The 21,648-nt window shown below is 43.3% G+C and overlaps 1 protein-coding gene across 1 annotated transcript; it reads right to left on the bottom strand.

The window, feature by feature from the left end:
- Positions 1-394: 394 nt before the first annotated feature.
- SF3B5 (splicing factor 3b subunit 5) lies at positions 395-2,462 on the bottom strand. Its single transcript, XM_055811012.1, has one exon. It carries the CDS (start codon positions 2,335-2,337, stop codon positions 2,077-2,079), a length of 261 nt encoding a protein of 86 aa, XP_055666987.1. The 5' UTR covers positions 2,338-2,462; the 3' UTR covers positions 395-2,076.
- Positions 2,463-21,648: the final 19,186 nt, after the last annotated feature.

Here is a 21,648-nt window from a genome sequence, read left to right as displayed (position 1 = left end):
GAGTACACTCAGCTGAACCAGGAAGTTCACTCACCATGTAGCTCTGACTTGACCCCGAAGGGTGTTTGGCCTTTCTAACAAAGAGTTGGCCTGCAAGGGGGCATTAATATTTACTTATGTGCCCTATTTGTTGCTCACATTTTACAATGTATTAATATCCATGGATAGAGTTAACTGTTAGCAGTTTACACTCAACGAAATCTTCCTTGAAATGTTTTTAAAGTTCTAATTTATGCAGGAGTAGATTAAGTCGCAGTTTCTGTGTTCTCTTCAGAGGTAAGAGATTCAAGACTTCACAAAAACTCTCTCAAAATGTACTCTCACAAAATGGACTCTCTCATGCCACCCTATTACATGTCCCGTATTCGTATAGGGAAAAGGCAGGTTTCTAAGATTCAGTCATAGAACAGACTTTTATTAAGAGTAACAGTAACATTGCTTGATTTAGATACAAATTTTGCTCAATTTTTGCAAAACTGCATTAAATTCCTACAAGTGCCTGAACTCAAGGTAAGGAAAAATCTTTCAGCCATGGACCTCAGTATGTGAGGAACAGATGCTCTTCAAATTACCTGCCCCAGCTTGCATGAAAACTGGAAACAAGTTTTCTACAAATCCCTCTTATTTATTGGGAATCACAGTAGTTCCCCACAAAAGTTGCAGGTAAAATTTATTTAGGACCACTTCACCCATGCCCTCATCTTAGTATGTGCAATAAAGTTGGGAAAATGCAGTCTTTGAATTCTTCAGAAGTTTGATATACTGACCTGAACGTGGCCTCAGGAGCTTGTACTTTTCGTAACAGTATTACGGATAGCTTAAGTTTTGTAAGACTCAATAAAGAATGTTTTGAGATCACATTGAAGGAAAAAGATATTGCTTAGCTTGCACACAGTCTTAATAGGATGAGAAAACACTGAACTTTTCATTCCAATGTAAAAAACAAAACCAAACCCCCACAAACAGACCACCACCCACAAGTTACAATGAATGCTCCATATCAGAAGTGAGAGCACTTAAGACATACTGCTTGGAGAAATCAACTTTTACTCTTCCCATTCATTGGAAGTCAGATTTTAATTTTACTCTAATAAGTGAACAGAAAGCCTGTTTTAAGTGACAAATCAAAATCAGAATCAGTTCAGTTTGCAGTCTGATCTGTCACCTCAAGCCATTTTAATTCATAGTAACAGTACAACTTATGTTCCTATTTCATATCAACAGTCTAGCCCTACATTAACACGCTTTTTAGTGTAATGTAGAAAAAACCCTGTGAACACTAGATTACTAGAGAGCATTAGTGCAAAAAAAAAAAAAAAGCTAAGTTGGATCAGAGAGAATCAAGGTTCGGTATACTCAAAGTACAGGAAGGAAGATGAAACATGAAAATGGTATTTAAAGAAAAGCCACATTGGAGTTTTAAAGCACTACAGCAAGTGACTTACACTGTACCACAAACTGCCCCACAAAATAAATGCCAACAACAAATCAAATCCTTCTGAGTGTCAGCAAGCCTGCTCTCTTTCCTCCAAAGTTTTGGAAAGCAAGCACCAATCAGCCCGGCTGGGAAAACGCTATCTGTGGAGTATATGAGTCTTGCACCTCGGCTGGTTTTATCGACTGAGTAATCAGCACTCCTTTCAGAACAAAGAGCTCTTATTGGCAGATTACCGCACAAAAACATTAGAAATGCCCAGTAAGTTTTATTATTTTCCATTTTAAAAATCCGAGCCGCTACACAGTGGAGAGAGACGACGCTGTCCAGAAGCGGGCATTTTACAAGGCTTCTCCCCGTCACAGAGTCCTTCGAACGCGGTGGGACCCCGAGGGCAGCGGCCCGCAGACGCCCACGCTGGCTGTGCCCAAAGGCAGCTCCTCGGACCCGCCGTGGGCGCAGCGCTGCCCCGCGGGGCCGGGCTCGGGCGGCATGCGGGCAGGCGGCCCAGCGCAGCACAGCCGGGCCGGGCCGGGCCGCCACCGCGCCGCGCACGCAGGGGGCCTCTGCGCCACCGCCGCCCGCTGCGGCCACCCCGCCCCCACAGCACGCCGCCCGGGGCCGGGGCCTGCCGGGCCGGGCTAGGACTCGTCGGGCTTGTCGGCGGGCGGCCCGCAGGGCTGCAGCATCTTCTCCATGAGGTTGAAGCGGACGCGCGCCTTGCTCTCGTTCTCGGCGATGGCGAAGTAGTTGAGCAGGTCGAAGTGGCCCATGTAGGAGCAGTACGAGTCCCGGTGCTGGTTCACCAGCCACTCCCACTTGGTGGTGTCGGCGTGGCCCGTCCCGATGTACTTGGACTGCAGGTGCTCCAGCTGGCTGTGGATGGTGTACCGGTCCGTCATGGCGGCGGCGGCGCGGGCGCTGCAGCCAGGCGCGGCGCGAAATGGAGAGCGGAAGTGACGCCGGGCGCCTCTTCCGCCCAGGGCGCGGCAGCCAAACCCCGCCGGGCCGGCAGCGGTTACTCACGGCTCCCCCGGCCGCTTCGAACGGAAATTAGTGAAACCCGCGGACGGCGGGTGCCTCCCCGACGCGGTGCACGACGGGAGCGCGCGCAGGGTCTGCCGGGAGCGGCCGTCTGCCACCGCCCGCGGCCGGACGGACTGCGGCGGCAGCGGGCCCGGCCCGGGGCAGCGAGGGGGGCAGAGGGCCCGGGCTGGGCCCTGGTGTCATTAACTACAGATACGATCTGTAATAAAATACTTTGCTGTTGGCGTAGTTACTTCAGTTGAGTAATCCCCACAGTAAGCCCAACGACAGCTGCAGCTTCGGGCCGGCATGTGTAACACGCCGTTAACTGTGAAGCCAGTCGCTGAGGGTTGGCCGCGGGCTCGGCGCCTCGGTGGGTGCAGGCCTGAGCCTCGGGTCTGGCGCTCCGCTGAGCCGCCACGCAAAGCCTGGGGAGTCAAGTTGATTTGTAAAGCAAAGGTACGGCTTTGATATTGTAACTGCTGCTTAATTCACCTGAGAATCAAAGGGGCATGTGCTATCAAATTTGGCTACAGAATACGTAGATAATCGGTCATAGGGAAGAACATCAGAAAGTCTTCATTTGCTAGGAGACTTAAGAAAATTGGAGAGCAAAACCCTGAGGCTCACACTTCAGGGCACAGCTTATCCCAGCTCCTGACACTGTCTCTGTACAAACTGCATCTCAGTTCTGCTTCCTAAACAAGTGCTGCAGGAAGTCTGGTGCTGAAAAAAGGAAAAAGCTACCAAAAAACCAGCCAGGAGGTGCCAAAAGCAAGCCAGCACTCCTGTTTGCTAGCCCTTTGCTTGGCTGGCGGGCAACACAGCGCTTCCTACGGTGGCTTTCATACAAGAAGTCCACTTACAGAAAGGCCGCAAAAGGGCATGGTATTTGTGGGCCCTCCTGAAATAAGTAGTTTGGGAAGGTTGCTTCTATTACATGCAGCAGGGGAAAAGTGCTGTAGGTCCGATCTCTGATGCTTTGCAAGGTGCAGAGCTCTTGGTTACTTTTCCCCAGTCAGGTGAAAGGTGAGCAGGGTCAAGGGATTTAAGCCAAAATTATTGCTGTTGAAAAATATTCTTTGGCAATGCAGGTAGTGTTTTCTATGAACATTAAACTCACAAGCAGGTATAAAGAACACAGAAATGATAAATTGCATTGCCTATCTTCTTTGGTCAAAGCGGAGCTCGAAATAAATTTTATCATCAACCAAATAAGCAGTCTATCTTCTCCAGCTCTATTCAAGAGCTTACATAATGTTGTTTGAAATGCATGAAATGATTCATGCTTTCATATGATAGTAGTGGTTTTAATTACTTGTTTTAAAATAGGAAAGACACGTTGCCAGAATTTTTCCCATAAGACACTGAGCTATTTGCTATTTCTTCCTGTCCTTGTAAACACCCTGTAGTCAAAAGAAATCCACAGAAGTGTTTTGTGAAAACCTGGATGATTATAAACCACTTGTTTAAAAGCGAATGTCTTACAAAACCAAGGTCACAGAAAGCAACATCAAAACAACGTCCTGAACTGTCCTTACCCTTTAGTGCAAAAATCTAAATTAGGACTATATTTTTATTATTATTATTTTTATGAGGATCTGTTGAGTCATCGCTATCAAGGCTTACTTAGCAGGGAGCCGTTCACACAGCTGGATACAGCAGTTGTATTCTGTGGTTCCTTCTGCAGAGACCAAGAGAAAAAAACAAACAAATGCAACTCCTCAGGAGTTTCTGTGTATGATGGTATATAGAAAGTCAAAGAAAGACATACTCTGAACATGGGAAAGCTTTCATTTCTTTTGTAAATGGTATCTTTGTAAAGAGCAAGATGGTATGAAGGATGCTAACGCTTTGTAGATGTTCAATGCCAACAGTGGCACGTAGGACTGATCTCAGTGCTGTTTGGAAGTTATCGTCTTGGAAACTCTAGGCCAGGAGATGTATTGATTAAAATAATCAGTCTTTGGAATAGAAAAGATGCCTAGAAGCTTATCCACCTCTTGCAGCTGTTGCAGGAGTTTCTAGGAGTAATAGCTGCATTAAATCAAACAGGCATTCAAGTTCTAGTTCAAAAAAACACCCTGAAAGGGAAGTGTAAATGTGACATTTTCAGGAAGCTTGATAGTGGGCCAGATTAAAACATTGCATTCAGGCATCCAGAGCTCTAAGAAAATATGTACCAAAATTTCATTCTATATTGGCTTTGATCAAAAACTCCTATAAAAATACTAGACAAGCTTACCAATACTAGGAAGAAAAAATAGGTAGTAAAATTACCACCCAACAGGTGAGTAACAAATACTTACAAATGATTACCTAACTTAAAGTTTCACTTGAAAAATACAAAGTTTCAGCTGCTAGCTTTGAAGAATTATGTTCAATTACATTCACTTTATCTTTGTTTCTTCTTCCACACAAAAATAATATCTGTTGTTGGGCCTTGTTATTCTTGTTAGGTCCATGCAAAATAGATGCCTGCACTGGGGCACTTTTATTTGAAGTTTAGGAATACTAAGGGACTGGGGTAAAGGGAGAGAATGTATGTAAATATGCATGTGTGCACAGAGGTAGAGATATCAATAGAGAAGTATTATTCAGTGGTAATATGCTTGTGCAATTAGGATTCCTGAACAATTTAGCATTTTAGGATATTTTAAGGGTTTTGTACTGAATACTATTAAATATAATTATCAGATAATTTATATGTCTTGGTCTCTGAAGTCATGTTGACAAATAATTAGTCTGAAACAACCGATGCTTACTTAGGGAAATCACACAAATGTGTTAGTTTAAGTGCTGAAATAATCTATTAGGAGAGTAAAACCGTATCACTTCCAGCCAGGTTTCAAACGGTCACCAGGTGCGTGTCATGAGCCGCGGTGGCCACTGGATGTCAGGGTTGGACTTGCAGCGACTCCTCTTCCATAAAACGGGAGACTGGGAGACTGCTGGACCGAGAGAGGAACAGTGGCTGCCCACTGTAAGATACAACCTAGTTTTTACATTTCTACTGACTCTTAAGGTAGAAGAGTGAGGATATGAATATTGCACAAACAAGGGGATGCAACAATTTTAATACAAAAATCCAACATACACCCAGAAAGATGATAAAATGAGAGGTGTGTCTCTTTTCTTTTCTTTTCTTTTCTCTTTTCTTTTTTTTTCAGAAATTCCTCTATTCTTCACTATATTGGTTTATCCAGTAATTACAATTTCAGAGAAAAAAAATGTTCGAGATTGCATTAGCCTGGAGAGAATGGGACAAGAAATTAAATAATGATAAGAAATTAATTTCTATGTCTGGAAGATTTCCTTATTTGTTAAAAGTGCACATTTTTTTAAAAATATGTTGCTTCTGCTGTAACAGGATTCTTCACTGATTGTTTGCAGAGGTCACAGAATCACAGAATGGTCAGGGTTGGAAGGGACCTCTGGAGATCATCTATTCCAACCTCCTGCTAAGGCAGGTTCTCCTGCAGCAGGTCACACAGGATCACATCCAGGCAGGTTTTGGATATCCCCAGAGAATAAGAGTCCACAGCCTCTCTGGGCAACCTGTTCCCATGCTCTCTCACCCTCAAGGTCTTCCTTAGATTCCGATGGAGCTTCATGTGTTACAGCTCGTGCCCGTTTCCCTTTATCCTGTCACTGGGCACCATGAGAAAGAGCCTGGCCCCATCCTCTTGACACCCACCCTTCAGAGACCTGTACGCATTGATAAGATCCCTCTCAGCCTTCTCTTCTCCAGGCTGAACAGGCCCAGCTCTCTCAGCCTTTCCTCACCAGGGAGATGCTCCAGCCCCCTCACCACCTCTGGACCCTCTGCTGGACCCTCTCCAGTAGCTCCCTGTCTCTCTTGAACTGGGCAGCCCAGCAGGGGACACAGCACTCCAGATGGGGCCTCACCGGGGCAGAGCAGAGGGGGAGGATCACCTCCCTCGGCCTGCTGGCCATGCTCCTCCTCACGCCCCCCAGGATCCCACTGGCCTTGGCCACCAGGGCACAGTGCTGGCTCGTGGGCAACTTGCTGTCCACCAGGGCTCCCAGGTCCTTCTGCACAGAGCTGCCTTCCAGCAGGTCAGCCCCAGCCTGTACTGGTGCAGGGGGCTGTTCCTCCCCAGCTGCAGGACCCCGCACTCGCCCTTGTTGAACTGCATTAGGCTCCTCTCTGCCCAGCTCTCCAGCCTGCCCAGGTCTCGCTGAAGGGCCGCGCAGCCTCTGCAGTATCAGCCGCTCCTGCCAGGTCTGTCCCACCAGCAGCCTTGCGGAGGGTGCGCTCTGTCCCTGCACCCAGGGCACTGGTGGATAAGCTGGACAGGACTGGACCCAGCACTGACCCCTGGGGCACACCGCTGGCCACAGGCCTCCAGCCTGACTGCGCCGCTGGTCACAGCCCCCTGAGCTCTGCCGTTCGGCCAGTTCTCAACCCACCTCGCTGTCCACTCATCCAACCCACACTGCCTGGGCTTCCCTCTGAGGATGTTATGGCAGACAGTGCCAAAAACCTTGCGAGGTCAAGGTAGACAAGACCCACCGCTCTGTCCTCATCTACCCAGCCAGTCACTCCATCATGGAAGGCTATTAGGTTGGTCCCTAATAAATTTCCCCTTGGTGAATACACATCGACTAACCCTGATAACCTTCTTTTCTTCCACATGATTAGAGATGACCTCCATGATGAGCTGTTTCATCACCTTTCCAAGGATGGAGGTGAGACTGACTGCCTTGTATTTTCCTGGCTCCTCCTTCTTGCCCTTTTTTGAAGATGGAGTGACATTGGCTTCCCTCCAGTCCTCAGGCACCTCTCCCGTCCTCCATGACCTTTCAAAGATGATGGACAGTGGCTTAGCAATAACATAATGATAAATATTACACTCTAAAACAGATAACCGCTTTCTGCTTGTACTCCTTGCATATTTGCTTTCCAAAATCAACAGTTCTCTTTCAAGCTCTCAAATCATATGCCAAAATGCATGGATGGGATGGTTATCACTATACACTCCTAACATTGCCCAGTCCTGGCTATAAATACCTTGCTTCTAGTGGCTTATACCTTGCCAAGTCTCAACATTCTGAGTTTACTTTTTTATTTTGAGGATCTGGTGAATTAAACAATTTTCAGCTTGTGACAAACAAGGCATTCCCAAGAATGAAACCAGCAAGCAAGATGACACTTATGCTGAGTTATCAAGAGCTGCGCTTTGAACACATCAATTTCTCTGTGGTGCTTGGTGGTGTGAAAATTGTGTTCTATCTGCCTTAAAGGTAATAAACAACGATACTTTGATAAAGCTGAAAAGTGAGATATGTTGTAGAGCCTTATTAGTGAAAGCTTTAATTTTTACAGTAAATGCAAGAGGCTTATGTACATTTCTCATTTGAGATGAGGAAGTTCCCAACCCAAGTTGAGAAACAAGTGGTTAACGGGCAGTTACTGGTTTGGCTTTTCCTAGAGATGCACAGAAAGAACCGTTACGTTCTTCCTTCTGTAAGGATGTTAATTTCCTAAATATCCATTGCTGACCCCTCTCTACTTTGCTGTCTGCCCCACAAGCAATCCACAGCCAGAAATTTTGTAACATTAATTAGTATAACACATACCAAATAAAAGAGTTGATGACTCCCTGATACCAGTGGCTCTATGCTTCTGCTGTTATTTTTTGCTTTTATGAACTGACTTGCTGTGCATCAACATGTGAGTTTTCCCATCTGTGCAGAGCACAGATGACAGATTTTTGTTGAGATAAAGATGTTGACACCAATGTGAATGGCAGGAGAAATGATGAATACTTGTGCATGTGTGTGTAGGGGGGAAGGTGGAGGGGGGAAAAGCTGGTTACAGATGGGCTTCCGGTACAGAACATTTTTAAGTACTGTTTTGAAGAAATCAGTATTTTTAAAACATGATACGTCGCAGATAAAAAAAGAAACAGCTGCATTAAGCAGCTTCAAGAGTCAGCCTTAAAAAAAGGAAAGTCACCTCCTCTGTCCTTACTATTCCCTGCACATAGAAAGAAGACAGTGATATGATATACAGAGCTACCCAACGGTCAAATCAATTTCTTCTAATTTAAGCTTGTGTACATTTCTGAGAACTTTTCTAGCGCCTATTTAAAATTGTATCTTTCATCATTGCTACTTTGTACACCTTATTGAACACAATTAATACCTGTACTAGCTGCAACAGTTTATCTGAGGTGAATGAAGGAAAGACACCCAAAGAAAAATGTGCGCAGAATATAGCTGCAGTTTGGATAGTCTTTTGTTACATTTACTATTATTACTCCATTTTATTTAGAAATGGATGACATGAACAAACCTTTCCCATTACAAAAATGTAATGCACACAAGCAATTTCAATTCACCTGGCAGACTATTATTATCTCTATTTTCAGCCTGAAGAAGTAACTAATCACATTAGTGGAGGGGCTTTTATTTTCAAAGTGATGGCTTTGGAATAGAGAACTACCCTCTAAACAGCAAGTGAGAGCTGTCTCTCCCAGCCCTCCAGTGTGCAGTGAGGTGGGTTGAGAACTGGCTGAACGGCAGAGCTCAGAGGGCTGTGAGGAGGAGCATGGCCAGCAGGCCGAGGGAGGTGATCCTCCCCCTCTGCTCTGCCCCGGTGAGGCCCCATCTGGAGTGCTGTGTCCCCTGCTGGGCTGCCCAGTTCAAGAGAGACAGGGAGCTACTGGAGAGGGTCCAGCAGAGGGTCCAGAGGCGGTGAGGGGGCTGGAGCATCTCCCTGGTGAGGAAAGGCTGAGAGAGCTGGGCCTGTTCAGCCTGGAGAAGAGAAGGCTGAGAGGGATCTTATCAATGCGTACAGGTCTCTGAAGGGTGGGTGTCAAGAGGATGGGCCAGGCTCTTTCTCATGGTGCCCAGTGACAGGATAAAGGGAAACGGGCACGAGCTGTAACACATGAAGCTCCATCGGAATCTAAGGAAGACCCTGAGGGTGAGAGAGCATGGGAACAGGTTGCCCAGAGAGGCTGTGGAGTCTTATTCTCTGGGGATATCCCAACCCGCCTGGATGTGATCCTGTGTGACCTGCTGCAGGAGAACCTGCCTTAGCAGGAGGTTGGAATAGATGATCTCCAGAGGTCCCTTCCAACCCTGACCATTCTGTGATTCTGTGATTTCTTCCCACCTCCTCAGCAGCATGCAAACCGAGAAACCTTGTACCATACAAAATCCCCAAAACTGATGGAGAAAGTGTTGTTAAACCCAGGCATTCAGAAATCACCTGAACCTGGAAATTTTTAATTAAGCTTTTAAAATGGTGATTTTATTTTTTTTTCTGTCATTTTTAATTAACATATGTTGTTTGCTTTCTTCTTTTTTTTTATTTTTGCATTTTGAGATTCTGTATTTCACTTAGTTTGTATTTGATTTTCTTCATAAATGTTTCAAAGTATTTTTTTGTATGATGTTTGAAGGTATTTACTTTTAGAAAGTTAAAGCTGAAATGTTCACATACTCAAATGGCTGCAGGGACAGAGGCTTTAAGAAAAGCACCAGTCATTGTGAAAACTGTCAGTGCTGGGGCTGTGATCTGGAGCCACAACAGGATGTGCGTAGATCATGTAGAAGATGGCTGATATAGCAGTCGGAATAGCTGTTGTGGAGAACAGAACATTCAGTATTCATATACAGCTGGGTACCGAAACCCATTTTTGACGTTTTGGAAAAGTCTTCAGTGTGAAATTAAAACCTTTGCAAACTGTGTCTCTCTGTTCCCTTTTCCCTGTCTTTTTCAGCCTCGTGTAATGTAACAATGAGCTCCTTAGCTAAGTTGTTCTCTGGTGTTTGTACTGCAGTTCACAGTGGGCCCTCATTCATGGCCTTATGGTGGGATTATAATAGCAACCAACGTGGCTGTCAGTGACATTCACCTCTGGACATGGGCCTGAAGATACCTGATTTTGAACAGGATTAATGGGATATATTTCTTACAGGCAGAGAGAGGGAAGTGCAGTCTACCCCATGAGTTCTTCACTTTCAGCTCCAAATGCAGCCTAGAGGCTCTGTCAGCAGGTGTTAAGGGTTAGGTATTTCAAGCACTAAGACCATTGGCAACAGTCATTCCTACCTGGCACCTCGAGACAATCAAGCCTGAAGGGTGAGGAAAGATTATTGTGGGTTCCAGATGTGCCAGCAAAAAAAGTCAACATTCCAGGAGCAGGCTGGGGCAGAGATTCCCATGCCAATATGTGCATGAGTCTCTTACTGCCTGTAATTAGCATGACACCTCCACCCCTGTCACACTCCAACATGTAGGAAATTATTTGCAACCGTTGAAAGAAACGTCAAAGACAATTAAATAAATCCATTCTCAACTACAGCTGCCATTGCAGCAAGTTGCTGGATGATTTTTATAAGCAAGGGATAAAGACACAACAGTAGCAACAGAAAACACTATAAGAAAAAAAAATCTATTCTCTTTTAGTTAAAGGACCATGAACACTGATCAGTGTAATCCCATGACAGCTTTTCTCTCTCCCATTTAATTAGTTCCTTGTGTGAAGATGAGCTGAAGATTATTCTCCTTTAAAACATATTTACTCTATCTCACGTAGGTAACTGCATACAGAAAAAAGGCTCCACAATCTTTTCCATCCTGTGGCTGCCTGCTGAATTTACCACTGTGAAAAGGGCTGCTCTGACTGACTCATCTGCAGAAACAATTTGTCTTGTCAGTGAAGGATAGACTTGTATAGATGCTGAGTCACAAACTTGCTTGCATAACTGGAAGGGTAAAACAAGCTTGTCAAGTGACTCAGTTTGCAATTTGATACTCATCTCATTCCCAAATGCACATGCACCTGTATTTTGAGGTAGCCAGGGATAGTTAATTACAGTTTGAATCATTTCAGTGGTACCCCTGGAATGTCTCCTTCTGAAATGCCCTGCTGTTCTGTTCTCTCTCCCATAACCCCTGGGATATGGCCAAGTGTGTCTTCACACAGGGGGAAAAAAAAAATCTGTGTTTTCCTTCACTAATAAAAACAGTCACTATTGCTATCCTAACAGATCCTCACATGGAGCTTAAGTCAAAGAGCCAGCATCAGTGCTTTTCACCTTTTTCAAGGGACTATTACAACCCTGTTTAAAGGACTCAGCAATAAACCATTTTCAATGGTAAGTTAAGGTTAGGAAAGAAGGTGGATCTTTTTGTCCATCTATGTGTGGAATTCCAAAACTGGCATAAGAAATCATAAGCCAAAATCTTACTGCAGTTTGTGGGAGAAAAAATTGGCCTTTTAGCTTAGAAGATCTGATGCTCAAGAGGAATTAGAAAAAACTTTGCATTGAGAGAGTTTGTCCAATGCTCCATCAGCCAAAGAAACAGAAGTATATAACTGTGCTTTAAGAAAAAGGTAGCCATAAATCTAGAGAAAAAAATAGGGTTGAGGGCAGTCATCTGCTTTATAGATGTCATTGTTTCCTTTATAAAACTTATTAGGAAGTGCAATAGTCTGTCTTCTGAGAACTGCCTAGTATCCTACAAGCACTAACTCTTGATGGCCATACTAAGCAAGGAAAATCGTAGCCTAATTGCATAGGCAGGGACATTGACACAAGTAGCAGTGAAATCCCCTGCCAGAAGCCGCACACGGAACTGGTGGCAGAGCAGGCTCGCTGCTGGCGCTGCACTGTGCCCATCGCCCAGCTGTGCCTCCAGCTGTCCCCAAAGATTTCTCACTGACTCAGCTCAGCCCAGCCCATCATCTCTAAGTGAGACTTGGTTATGACAGTAATGGCTTGCTTTGGGTAAATCAGCCCTCTGGAAAATTTTATTGTCAGTTAAGTTTCTGTTTCCTCCTACATCCTTGAGCAGTGTCTGAGCTAAGCCCACTCACGCTGACACATTTCTCGCCCTTCTCACACTGTACACCGTGGAGCTCCTTCAAGAGCTGCATTTTGATTTGTATGCAGAGATAGTCATATGCTTAACTTCAACAAGTTCTACCACTTTACAGCAAATCTGGAAATTTTCACTTTCTTACCCAAAACAAAATTAAACTCTGTTTGCCCAGAATAAGCCAGGAGGTGGTGGGGTGGGAAGGAGTCATGCATCTGATTACACTTTTAAAGTACTTATACCAATATGCTCCATTCAAACAACAACTTCCACATTGGCTCTGATGGTATCTTTTCAGCTGCTTGAATGCTTGAATGCAACCACCATCTCAGAAATCCCACAGCTGTTGGTTATTAGGGGGCTGCCTCCAAGACAAACGTCACCTTCAACCTCTTTGTTACAGCTTTCTTCTGACTGTTACTGATGGCTTGTGAAAGACACAGACTGAGCTTAGACAGACCTTTGGTAGAAGGTTTTTTCTGAGAAAGGTGCTCTAATGAAGGTACACAAGTGCAAAGCATGTCTTACAGATGTGTGGTAGTGCTGGGTTTGGATTGCTATGCCTGTATCTGAGTGTGAAGCCCTGCTTGCCCAAGGTTTGGGGCGTCAGAGTGGGGATTTTTGGGTCAGCTCCTGAGAAAGTTGGGACAATCACAAGTCTAGTTGTGATCTGCAGTTGTGTAAGTATCTGAATTCTGGGGGCTAGTTTGGGCTTGTGTCTAGGATCTGGGAAGCATTTCATCAAAAATATGTGTTGTAACTGGCAAAGCCAGCTGCCAGAGCATTTGTATAATTAATTTCATTTTGCTTTCTGGTTCTTATCTTACGGGCATTGGCTGGAGGGCACACATGGTGTATTCACTCACCAAGACACCTAATTGTTATGTTTTGATTCTCTTCTATACCAGGATCAAAACAGCCCACTGCCTGTCCTCCATCTCACGCTTCCTGTATATTTTAATATTGGGCCTGTCTTACTTGATGCCATGGTAAAAGTTCCATTGACTTCACTGAAGGCAGAATTTGGCAATTAATTTTAACTGGCATAGATTTCTCATTAAGTAGCACACAATATTTTCTATGCCAACTGTATAGCATTCACAGCTAAGAAATTTTTTAAGGGAGAGAGGTAGAAAGATGGCTGTATAGAGGCATAAGCCTTAAGAGAAACAAAATATCTGTAAGAAAAAGGCAGAGACATGAAAATACATGTAACCTTTTCATGAAAGGAGAGTACTAGCACTCAGGGGATTTGGATGCGACTTCTAGTTAGATCAAGGCTTCCTGTACACCTGTAGGCATTTTGACGCTTTCTGTGATTTCTTTCCCATCTATAATACACGGGTAGCAATACACGTAGCAGTATTTTTTAACTAATTGCTTGCAAATTGGTTTAGAGAGCCTGAAGTGGAACACAGTTTATAAATGTAATGCAATATTATTATTATTGTTGTCACATATATTGAGAACCTAGCTTAGTCCACCAACTTAATTTAATTGTCAACAAAGCCACATGTATGGCAGGGTTTCTATCATTACTTGGAAATCATCTTGCGAGTGAAATGTTGTACTTCAACAACCGGCACGTCTTTCTCCTTTCATCTTCAAGGAATAAGACTCTGAAAATTTCCATGTAGTACAGGTTTGAAGGCTGATGGGTTTATTACTGGGTGTGTAACAGAAGTTGGAGACAGTTTGTTTGCATCTAATCAATCTGTCTTATGACTTGTAATATACTGCAAACACTTGTTAAACTGTTAAGCTGCCTGCTCAAATTCTGTGACCAAGTCACAAACAGCCTGGATATACCTCAGCACCTACTAATCCAGTGTCAGTTTGGCAGTATAGGCTGGCAGGCCACCAGCTCGTGCCAGACGAGTGTGTTTTATGCCTTGCACTGACAGACAGGGTGTAGGTAGATGGCTCTGCCCAGACACCTGAACGAAGACAGAGTTGTTTTCAAAGAAAGCTACAAACAGTTGAACTGCAGATATGTGTCATGATAAACAATGAATCTCTGAAAAATAAACTCAGTGGACTGGTAACCAAGATTAAAATGAAATGTAGGTGGGTTACAGTGAGAGTGTTGACTAATGAGGAGCTGCCTTCGCTAACGAGCCGTCTGTGCAGTAACAGGCAGTAGATGGTGAGCCTGGCTGCTCTCGTACTGCGGGGTGTGGGACTGAAGGGCTTCCTCTTGAGAGGCATCTTTTGCCTCTAGACACATGGAGGTCTGGCCTCTACAGCTGTTGACTTTGAACCATGTTAGAATCACAGATCAGGAGTGACCTCAGGGAGATACTTTTTCCAATCTCCTGCTCAAAGCAGAATCAACATTTATTTATGACCAGGTATCTCTGGGCTTTGTCTAGTTGGGTCTTGAAAATCTCCAGGAACAGAGATTCCACAAATTGTCCAGGAAACCTCCTGTTCCAATGCTTCATTTCCCTCATAGTGGGGAATCTTTTCCCCCATAGTGGGGAACTCTCCTCACAAGTCACACGTTCCAACACTCTGACCACCTTGGTGACTCTCTGCTGGGCTTGCTCAAGTTCATCTACATCCTGCTTATACTCAGAATCCCCAAACTGTTGACTTCCTTACAAAAAGAAAGGAAAGGGACTAAGAACTCTACCATTCTGGGTCATGTAGCTCTGCAGAAATAGGGAGGTCTGCTCTTTCCCAAGAGTAAGCAAAGCATAAGGCAGCAGAAAGAACATTACTGAGGTTCCCAAACATCACATCCATACCTTCTCACTGACCAGAGTAGCCCCACAAATTGGTTGTGATTTTGATTTGCAAGAGTAGTTATGACCTTCTTCTCTGTGACCGATAAGGGGCTAAATCCTACATGGAAAATCCAGTCAGAGGGAGACAGAGCCATAAAGCCATTGAGGTGATGGAATAACCTTAAGAAAGCTGTATATTCCAAGGTGCCTGGAGACGGAAATGTGGGGAATCTGGCATCTCAGCGCATCTTTTGGCCCCCCATGTTTGCTATAGGATTTAAAGGAGGGGACTGCACAGCATCAGTTGAGCAGGTGACCTGACCCCCTTGAGGAAAGAAAGGGGAGGAAAAGGTCTCTGTGAAGTATTATCTTGCATGTAATGAATTTAACTGTCACTAAAGCTGCAGATGTGGCAAGATTTCAAACGTCACTTGGAAAATTTTCTTGCCATGTCATATAAAAGAAATATTTTTTATCAGAAACTGACATGTCTACCTCCTGTCGTCTTCAGGTAGTGACTATGTGCAATCCGATATGCAGGTATTTAGTGTGTTATTTGGAATGGAAATGAAGTATAGGCTTGCTTCTCTAGATGTGTTCTGAGTAGTGATTATTAGTGAACTTTAAACAAATTTGCTGTTGGATATTTCAGGAGACTAATTTTGTTTATCTGTTGTTGAATTATTTTGTTAAGTTATACTTGATTTTAAATCCACACCAAATAGGCATTTACAGCAATTGTATATGCTGTAGACTTAATATTAAATGTGAACAGTATTTAAAATAATCATTTATGTAGGATCTTCTCTTGCATAATTATATGTTAGTTGGGTTTTGGTTTATCTATCATGTTGTAAAAATTTATTCTGTAAGACGGACACTGTGTTTAACATGCTCCCTACATGTGTAACACTGCTGCTGTCAGCTGCCAGGTCTGAAGTAAAACCGGTGGTTCAAGGCCATGTAGCATAAGGGTGTGTAACATTGTTTTCTGCGCTTGTTCCCCATCTTTGTAGTGTTTCTCTCAGGGGACTGTCTGCTGACCTTGGCCAAGAAGCAAGGCTTATTTTGTCAGGCATGGTACAAATGTATATTAGATGTTTCGCTCCAGCAATAATTTTCTTTCAGTAAAAATATGTGTGAATTCACTTCTCAGGATTAAAAGTACAGGTACATAATTTACCTTACAATATTTTTTACTATGATATTAATAATAGTTTTTCTGTAATCTTTCAAAATCTCACTGTGTCATTGTAACTGTCATGTCATTGTAACTGTTTATTAGCTTAATAAGAAATACAGACTTTCACACATTGACTTAAATTTTGGAGAACTGACTGACCCTATCTGAAGCTGTATTCTTACACTTTAGTGTATTTTAATATTTTATAATTTTATAAATATTTAAATACACCTTAACACATTTCAAAAAGAGTTAGAAAATGAGGCTAAAATAAGGTATAGGAAGTCAACCGATCCATTCCCCACCTGAATTTAACGTCAGCCATACCTGAATTATTCCTAGCAGATATTTACCCAGCTCACAGTAGAGGCACAGCCAGGACAGGTTGCATCACTGAAGCTGAAAGTACAAGGAAGAAATAATAACTGACTGTGTATGCACAGCGCAGCCCTCCTTATTTGCCATAGTAACCCACAACCTACACAGACATACTGTTTGTAAAGTATATATATGTATAACACATTTTTCAGGTGAAATAATTCTCTAGGTTGATAAATGGGTATAGAGGCCGCTGTGCTCTGGTTTTAGTTCATCTGTTGGGACTTCCCTATCAGTTTGCTCATTCAGCTATGAACGGAGCAAATGAAAAAGCCAGCATCTGATGCTTTCAAAGATCCAGAAGTTAAGGGATCTGTGTAACAGTGCCAATGCCCAGCTGCATCCTGAGGGATGCACAGTCATTTACTTGGAAGTTAATAGTTGCTTCACATGAAAATGTGACTGTACATCTCAGCTGCTGCAGAGTCTTTCTCACCCATCGCTGCCTCTGAGCACAGAGCCAGCCAGGCAGTGTCTCAGGGAGGGACTCACCCAGGACTCCAGCAGATTTGGTCAGGTTTGAGCTTTCTGTATCCAACCACCAAGGCAGCTACATCCATCAAAAGCCAGTAGCTTTATAAAAGCTTTATAAAAACAGTGCAGCTATTAAGTTGCCCTTCTGCCTTACTCACTTTATTGCATAGATGATTCATGTACAGAGATAATCCCTGGCTGAAGTAAATGAGAGGAGACCTGTGGGCTCCTGTGGCGTTACTGCATAGCTATTCAGTGCCCCCAGTACTTCCTACCTTTGCATTTCTTAACTATGAGGCTTGAAGCACAGCCAGGAACAGCTGCCTCCCAGAATCCTGCAATACTTGCCAGTTGACAGACAGGTTTCAAAGATAAAATATAATCCTTCACTTTTCTCAGAAAAAATTTGCAAGTTGCTTGACAAATACCCCTCTACTTTGACATGTACCATTAATGTTTAGCTTTTTCTAGCTAAAACACTTCCCTGTAAAATGCAAACATTAACACTGACTGTTTCATTCCACGGAAATCTGTCATGCTGTTACCATGTCACGTACAACTTGCCTAGCTGCCATCTGCCTTGCCATTCACAGAGGACCCTGGGCAGCAATCGGTCATGACTGGGCTGTGAAATGTATTGCTCCCTGGCTGTGTATTTGCAGCTGAATGATCCCAAAAGATTCTTCTCTCACCTCCAGCTAACCAAAAAGCTTTTCTTTTTCTTCTTAGATCTATAACACATCACTGCCATGCTACCCTTGGGTAGGTCTGCTACAAGGCATTTAGATCTAGCCACAAAGCCACCTGGAAGGTTTCCACTGATGCAGCATGCCTCCAGAGGAGGGGACCTGCACGGTACAGAAACACACCGTGCAGTTTGTGCAGGCTCCCCACGCCTTTCTGGATGAATATTGTTATATTGCTTGTTGAAACGCACTGGCAGCATGAATATGGTGATCCATCAACATGGCTGTGTAAAATTTACGTTGATGTGATCCTAGGAGATAATTGTTCTAGTTCATCGAAACTTGATGGGTTTTAGAAAACACCACCTTTTCTCTGAAAGACTAATAAATTGAAAAGGATGCTCCAAAAAGCTATGGAAATGTTCTCATTTTCCAATGGCCCTCTTTTGAAGGTCTACTTATTCTATACCAGACCCTTTCTAAGGTTTCTAAGGCTTTTAACCCCTGGATGTTCTCACCCCCCGGGTACATCTCCCTTCACATCTGATATACAGCCTGGTCATTTTCTGCTCAGAGTAGTGATGGGGCATGTAGTTTTTGACAATATGAACTTGCTCCTAGAACCTGCTGTTACCGGGACTATAATGAAATCCAAGTACCTGCTATGTGCCTTCCTCATCTGGCTTTTTGATCCCTCTTGACTGTCATAAAGTTGTCCTTTTTGCTCTGCCAGGTTACAAAGCACTCCCTACAGTGCAGAAGCTAGTTGCTCTTAATCTATGTGCATGCAAATGTACAGGAGAGATACCTTACTCCTGTCTGATAACAGGAGTTAGAATACACATCTTTACTGAAGTATAGCAATAGGGTTAGGCAATACTTTTCTTTAGGCCCACTGACGTGACAGGATCCTTGTCACATTATATATCTGGGCCATACTCTTGCAGTCACAAGCTGTGACATCAGCAGAGAAATCCAGTTCCTTACCTGGTATGAACCAAACCTTCAGCTCCCAGAAATCAGCATTGTTCCATCAGCTCCAGTTAACCATACTTGTTTACACCCTTCATGTGAAAATATTTTGAATTTGTTCATTCATCGGTTACTAGCTTAGCAAAACATGCTGGCACCTGCCGTCATCTCCCGAGACAACAGAAGTCCCAGGGCTATTTCCCGTACATCCAATCTGGCATTTAATACAACCGTAACTAGATTTGCAGCTCTTTAAGAACTCGGATATGAGTAATGAACCTTTCAAGCCATGCATGGGTGCCAAGTTGTGGTTCACACGGAATTCAGAGGCATTATACCCAGGGCTGGCTGCACATGCCTTTCAGACATAATTGGAGAAGAATGTTAAATCCTTTCCTAAGTAAGCAAGAGACAGGGCCCTAGCACAGGGCTCTGTGCTCCACAGCAATTACATCTGTACAGCTTTCAGCACCCCATCCTCTTCTAACAGCCTTCTTCCTTCCTAATGAAGGAGAGAAAAGGAAAGCAAAAAGAAAAACATCTGCAGGGCTCAATATGTAGAGCACTGTGTTATCCCTTGTAAATCCAAGTAAGTCCACTGGCTTCAGCAAAGAATGAAGGTGGATTTAGTTAGCTGTGGAGACACGGCTTCCGAGTCCTTTCCATCAGTCTGTTCCTCATGCAACCAAGGAGGATCTCTTTACATCAGCAACGTTTAGTGATGAAGCTGTTCTGTAAAGTCAGTAGCTTTTGTCAAAGGCTGCAGGGATGTGTGAAAACTCAAGAGCAGGAGCATTTGATGGGCCTTACTCAAGGTGGAAGTACTGCAGCTGAAGAACTGGTAGTGAATATAGTGACAGAATTTCCAAGTGTCAGTCTCCACTCACCTTGGCAATTGATAAATCATGTAATTTCAGGAGCGCTTACTGATCCATGAGGTTAAAAAGAAAAAAGTTGTTTATGCAGGACAATGAAACAGTAATTTAATTGAATCACTGTAAGATAGATTACATCAGCCCTGATTCCAGCTTAAAAGAGTTTCGTTTGTACTGCACATCCAGAAAAGCATACCTGAATTTTGTATGTGTCTGAGAACTGGCTCCGTGATATAGAACTGAACTGGTAGCAATTTTTAGCTCTATTTTTAGCTAAAAGTTTCAAAGTGCCAGTTATTGTAGATTGACAATGCTATAACTCCATACTTGAAATTAGTGCAGGTGTTATGGGTGCAAACAGTTCTGTATAAATGGGTAAACTCCAGACAAACATAGAGGTATTTCTACGTAGTAGATTAGGGTGTAGAATTGAAAGTAGATAATTGGCCTGGTGAAACTGCTCTTTCCTGAAACTGAGATCCCCAGAAGTCCCAGATGGCTGGAGATGTTGTCAATTGGTAGCAAAGAGAAATCTGCATGCAGGTAATTTCTGATTTCTTGGGGTTTGGAAGAAAGTTGATCAGGCTCTTCTCTGATTACCCTGGTAAGCAACCTGGGTAGAAGCATCAGGCACCAAAGCAGAGAGACAGTGGGTCTCCCTGGTGCAGACAGCCCCTCTGCTCTGTGGCTTGTCCTTGAAATATGACACATCCTCAGGGTATTTTGACAAACACAAGACTCCAAATTGTTTATGTATTACTTTTCACTACACATTTATGAGCACTGAAAGTAATGATGTCTTTCCTCTTGCTAGAGATGAGGAAACTGGAAGTAAAATCTGGCTCATCCAAAGTCATCACTCAAGATCTAGCTCAGCTTTATAAGTCTTTAAGGAAAAAACCCAATGCTTCAGAGAAAAAAAAGAAGAGAGAGGCTTCCTGTCTCCAGGTGTATTGACCATTATGTTGCCCAAACTCCTTTAAAAAAATTACTGGCATCTCTGATTCTGCCTTTTTCTATGTAAATCAAGTATTTCCTTTCACTGGTAAATGACAATTTTTCATTAAATGTCTCTCATATAATAAGAGATAGTACAAAGTGAAAATATTGTTTTGGTGCTTTTGTAACTTTGTGCGTAACACTGCTCAGAGCTCAGGGAGGATAAAATGACAAGACTGAACATTTAAAATCTTTTTTTATGGGCAAATCACTTCTCTCTGTCCAATCATTTTCATTACCAATCTACACTGTTCATGCTGTTTCAGAAGTGACTGAAATGAGCATAATAGTCTAAAACAAGTGTCTTTCATACGTATGATGACATGGCAGTCCTTTCATATGACTGACTTGGGTTTGTTTCTCAAAACACCATGCAAATGGGCACCCTTTGTAGGATCTAGCAACATAATATGCTCAAGCACTTCAGGGTCCTTGTTTGTCAATGGTGATTTTTTTTTTTTTTTTTAGCTACCAATTCATGTAGCTTAATTAGCTGGCTGTCTCTGAAAGTTTTCAACCTTATTTAACCTTGTCTAATCTAGGTGACAAAATCTATAGAAATAATGAAGCCCTCTTACACTTTGTTTCCTTTCTTAGAAATTTAGTAATTTAACAATATTGCTACCTTAGCTGCTACTCATCTACTGAAATTGTACCTGAAGTCTCTCCCAAAGTAGAGGAGACTTGCCGCTCATCTATTTGGTCTTCCATACCCTCCTCACAAATTATAAGGAAGATACCAGATGTTTCTAGATGGGCATTTTGCTCTTGGTCGGGTCATCAGACACATCAATCAATGCACCCATAGCTTTGCCTCTGCTGCAACAACAGCAGGTTAATTTGTAATTGTTGTTCCATGCTATACAAAGCAGCTTGTATCTTTGATTACCCATGATGTTACCTTAACAGGCAGCTTTATTTTCAGCTCCACTTGCATTAACAACATTAAAGGCCCATTTGCTTTTTGTGGTCCAGTGGCAAAGAGAAAGGCACCTGCCCGTGTGTTGGGAATGCCACAGCGGGTCTCAC

The sequence above is a fragment of the Falco peregrinus genome, chromosome 7 (assembly GCF_023634155.1).
Source record: "Falco peregrinus isolate bFalPer1 chromosome 7, bFalPer1.pri, whole genome shotgun sequence".
Classification (NCBI taxonomy): Eukaryota; Metazoa; Chordata; class Aves; order Falconiformes; family Falconidae; genus Falco; species Falco peregrinus.
This window is presented reverse-complemented; position numbering and strand designations above follow the sequence as displayed.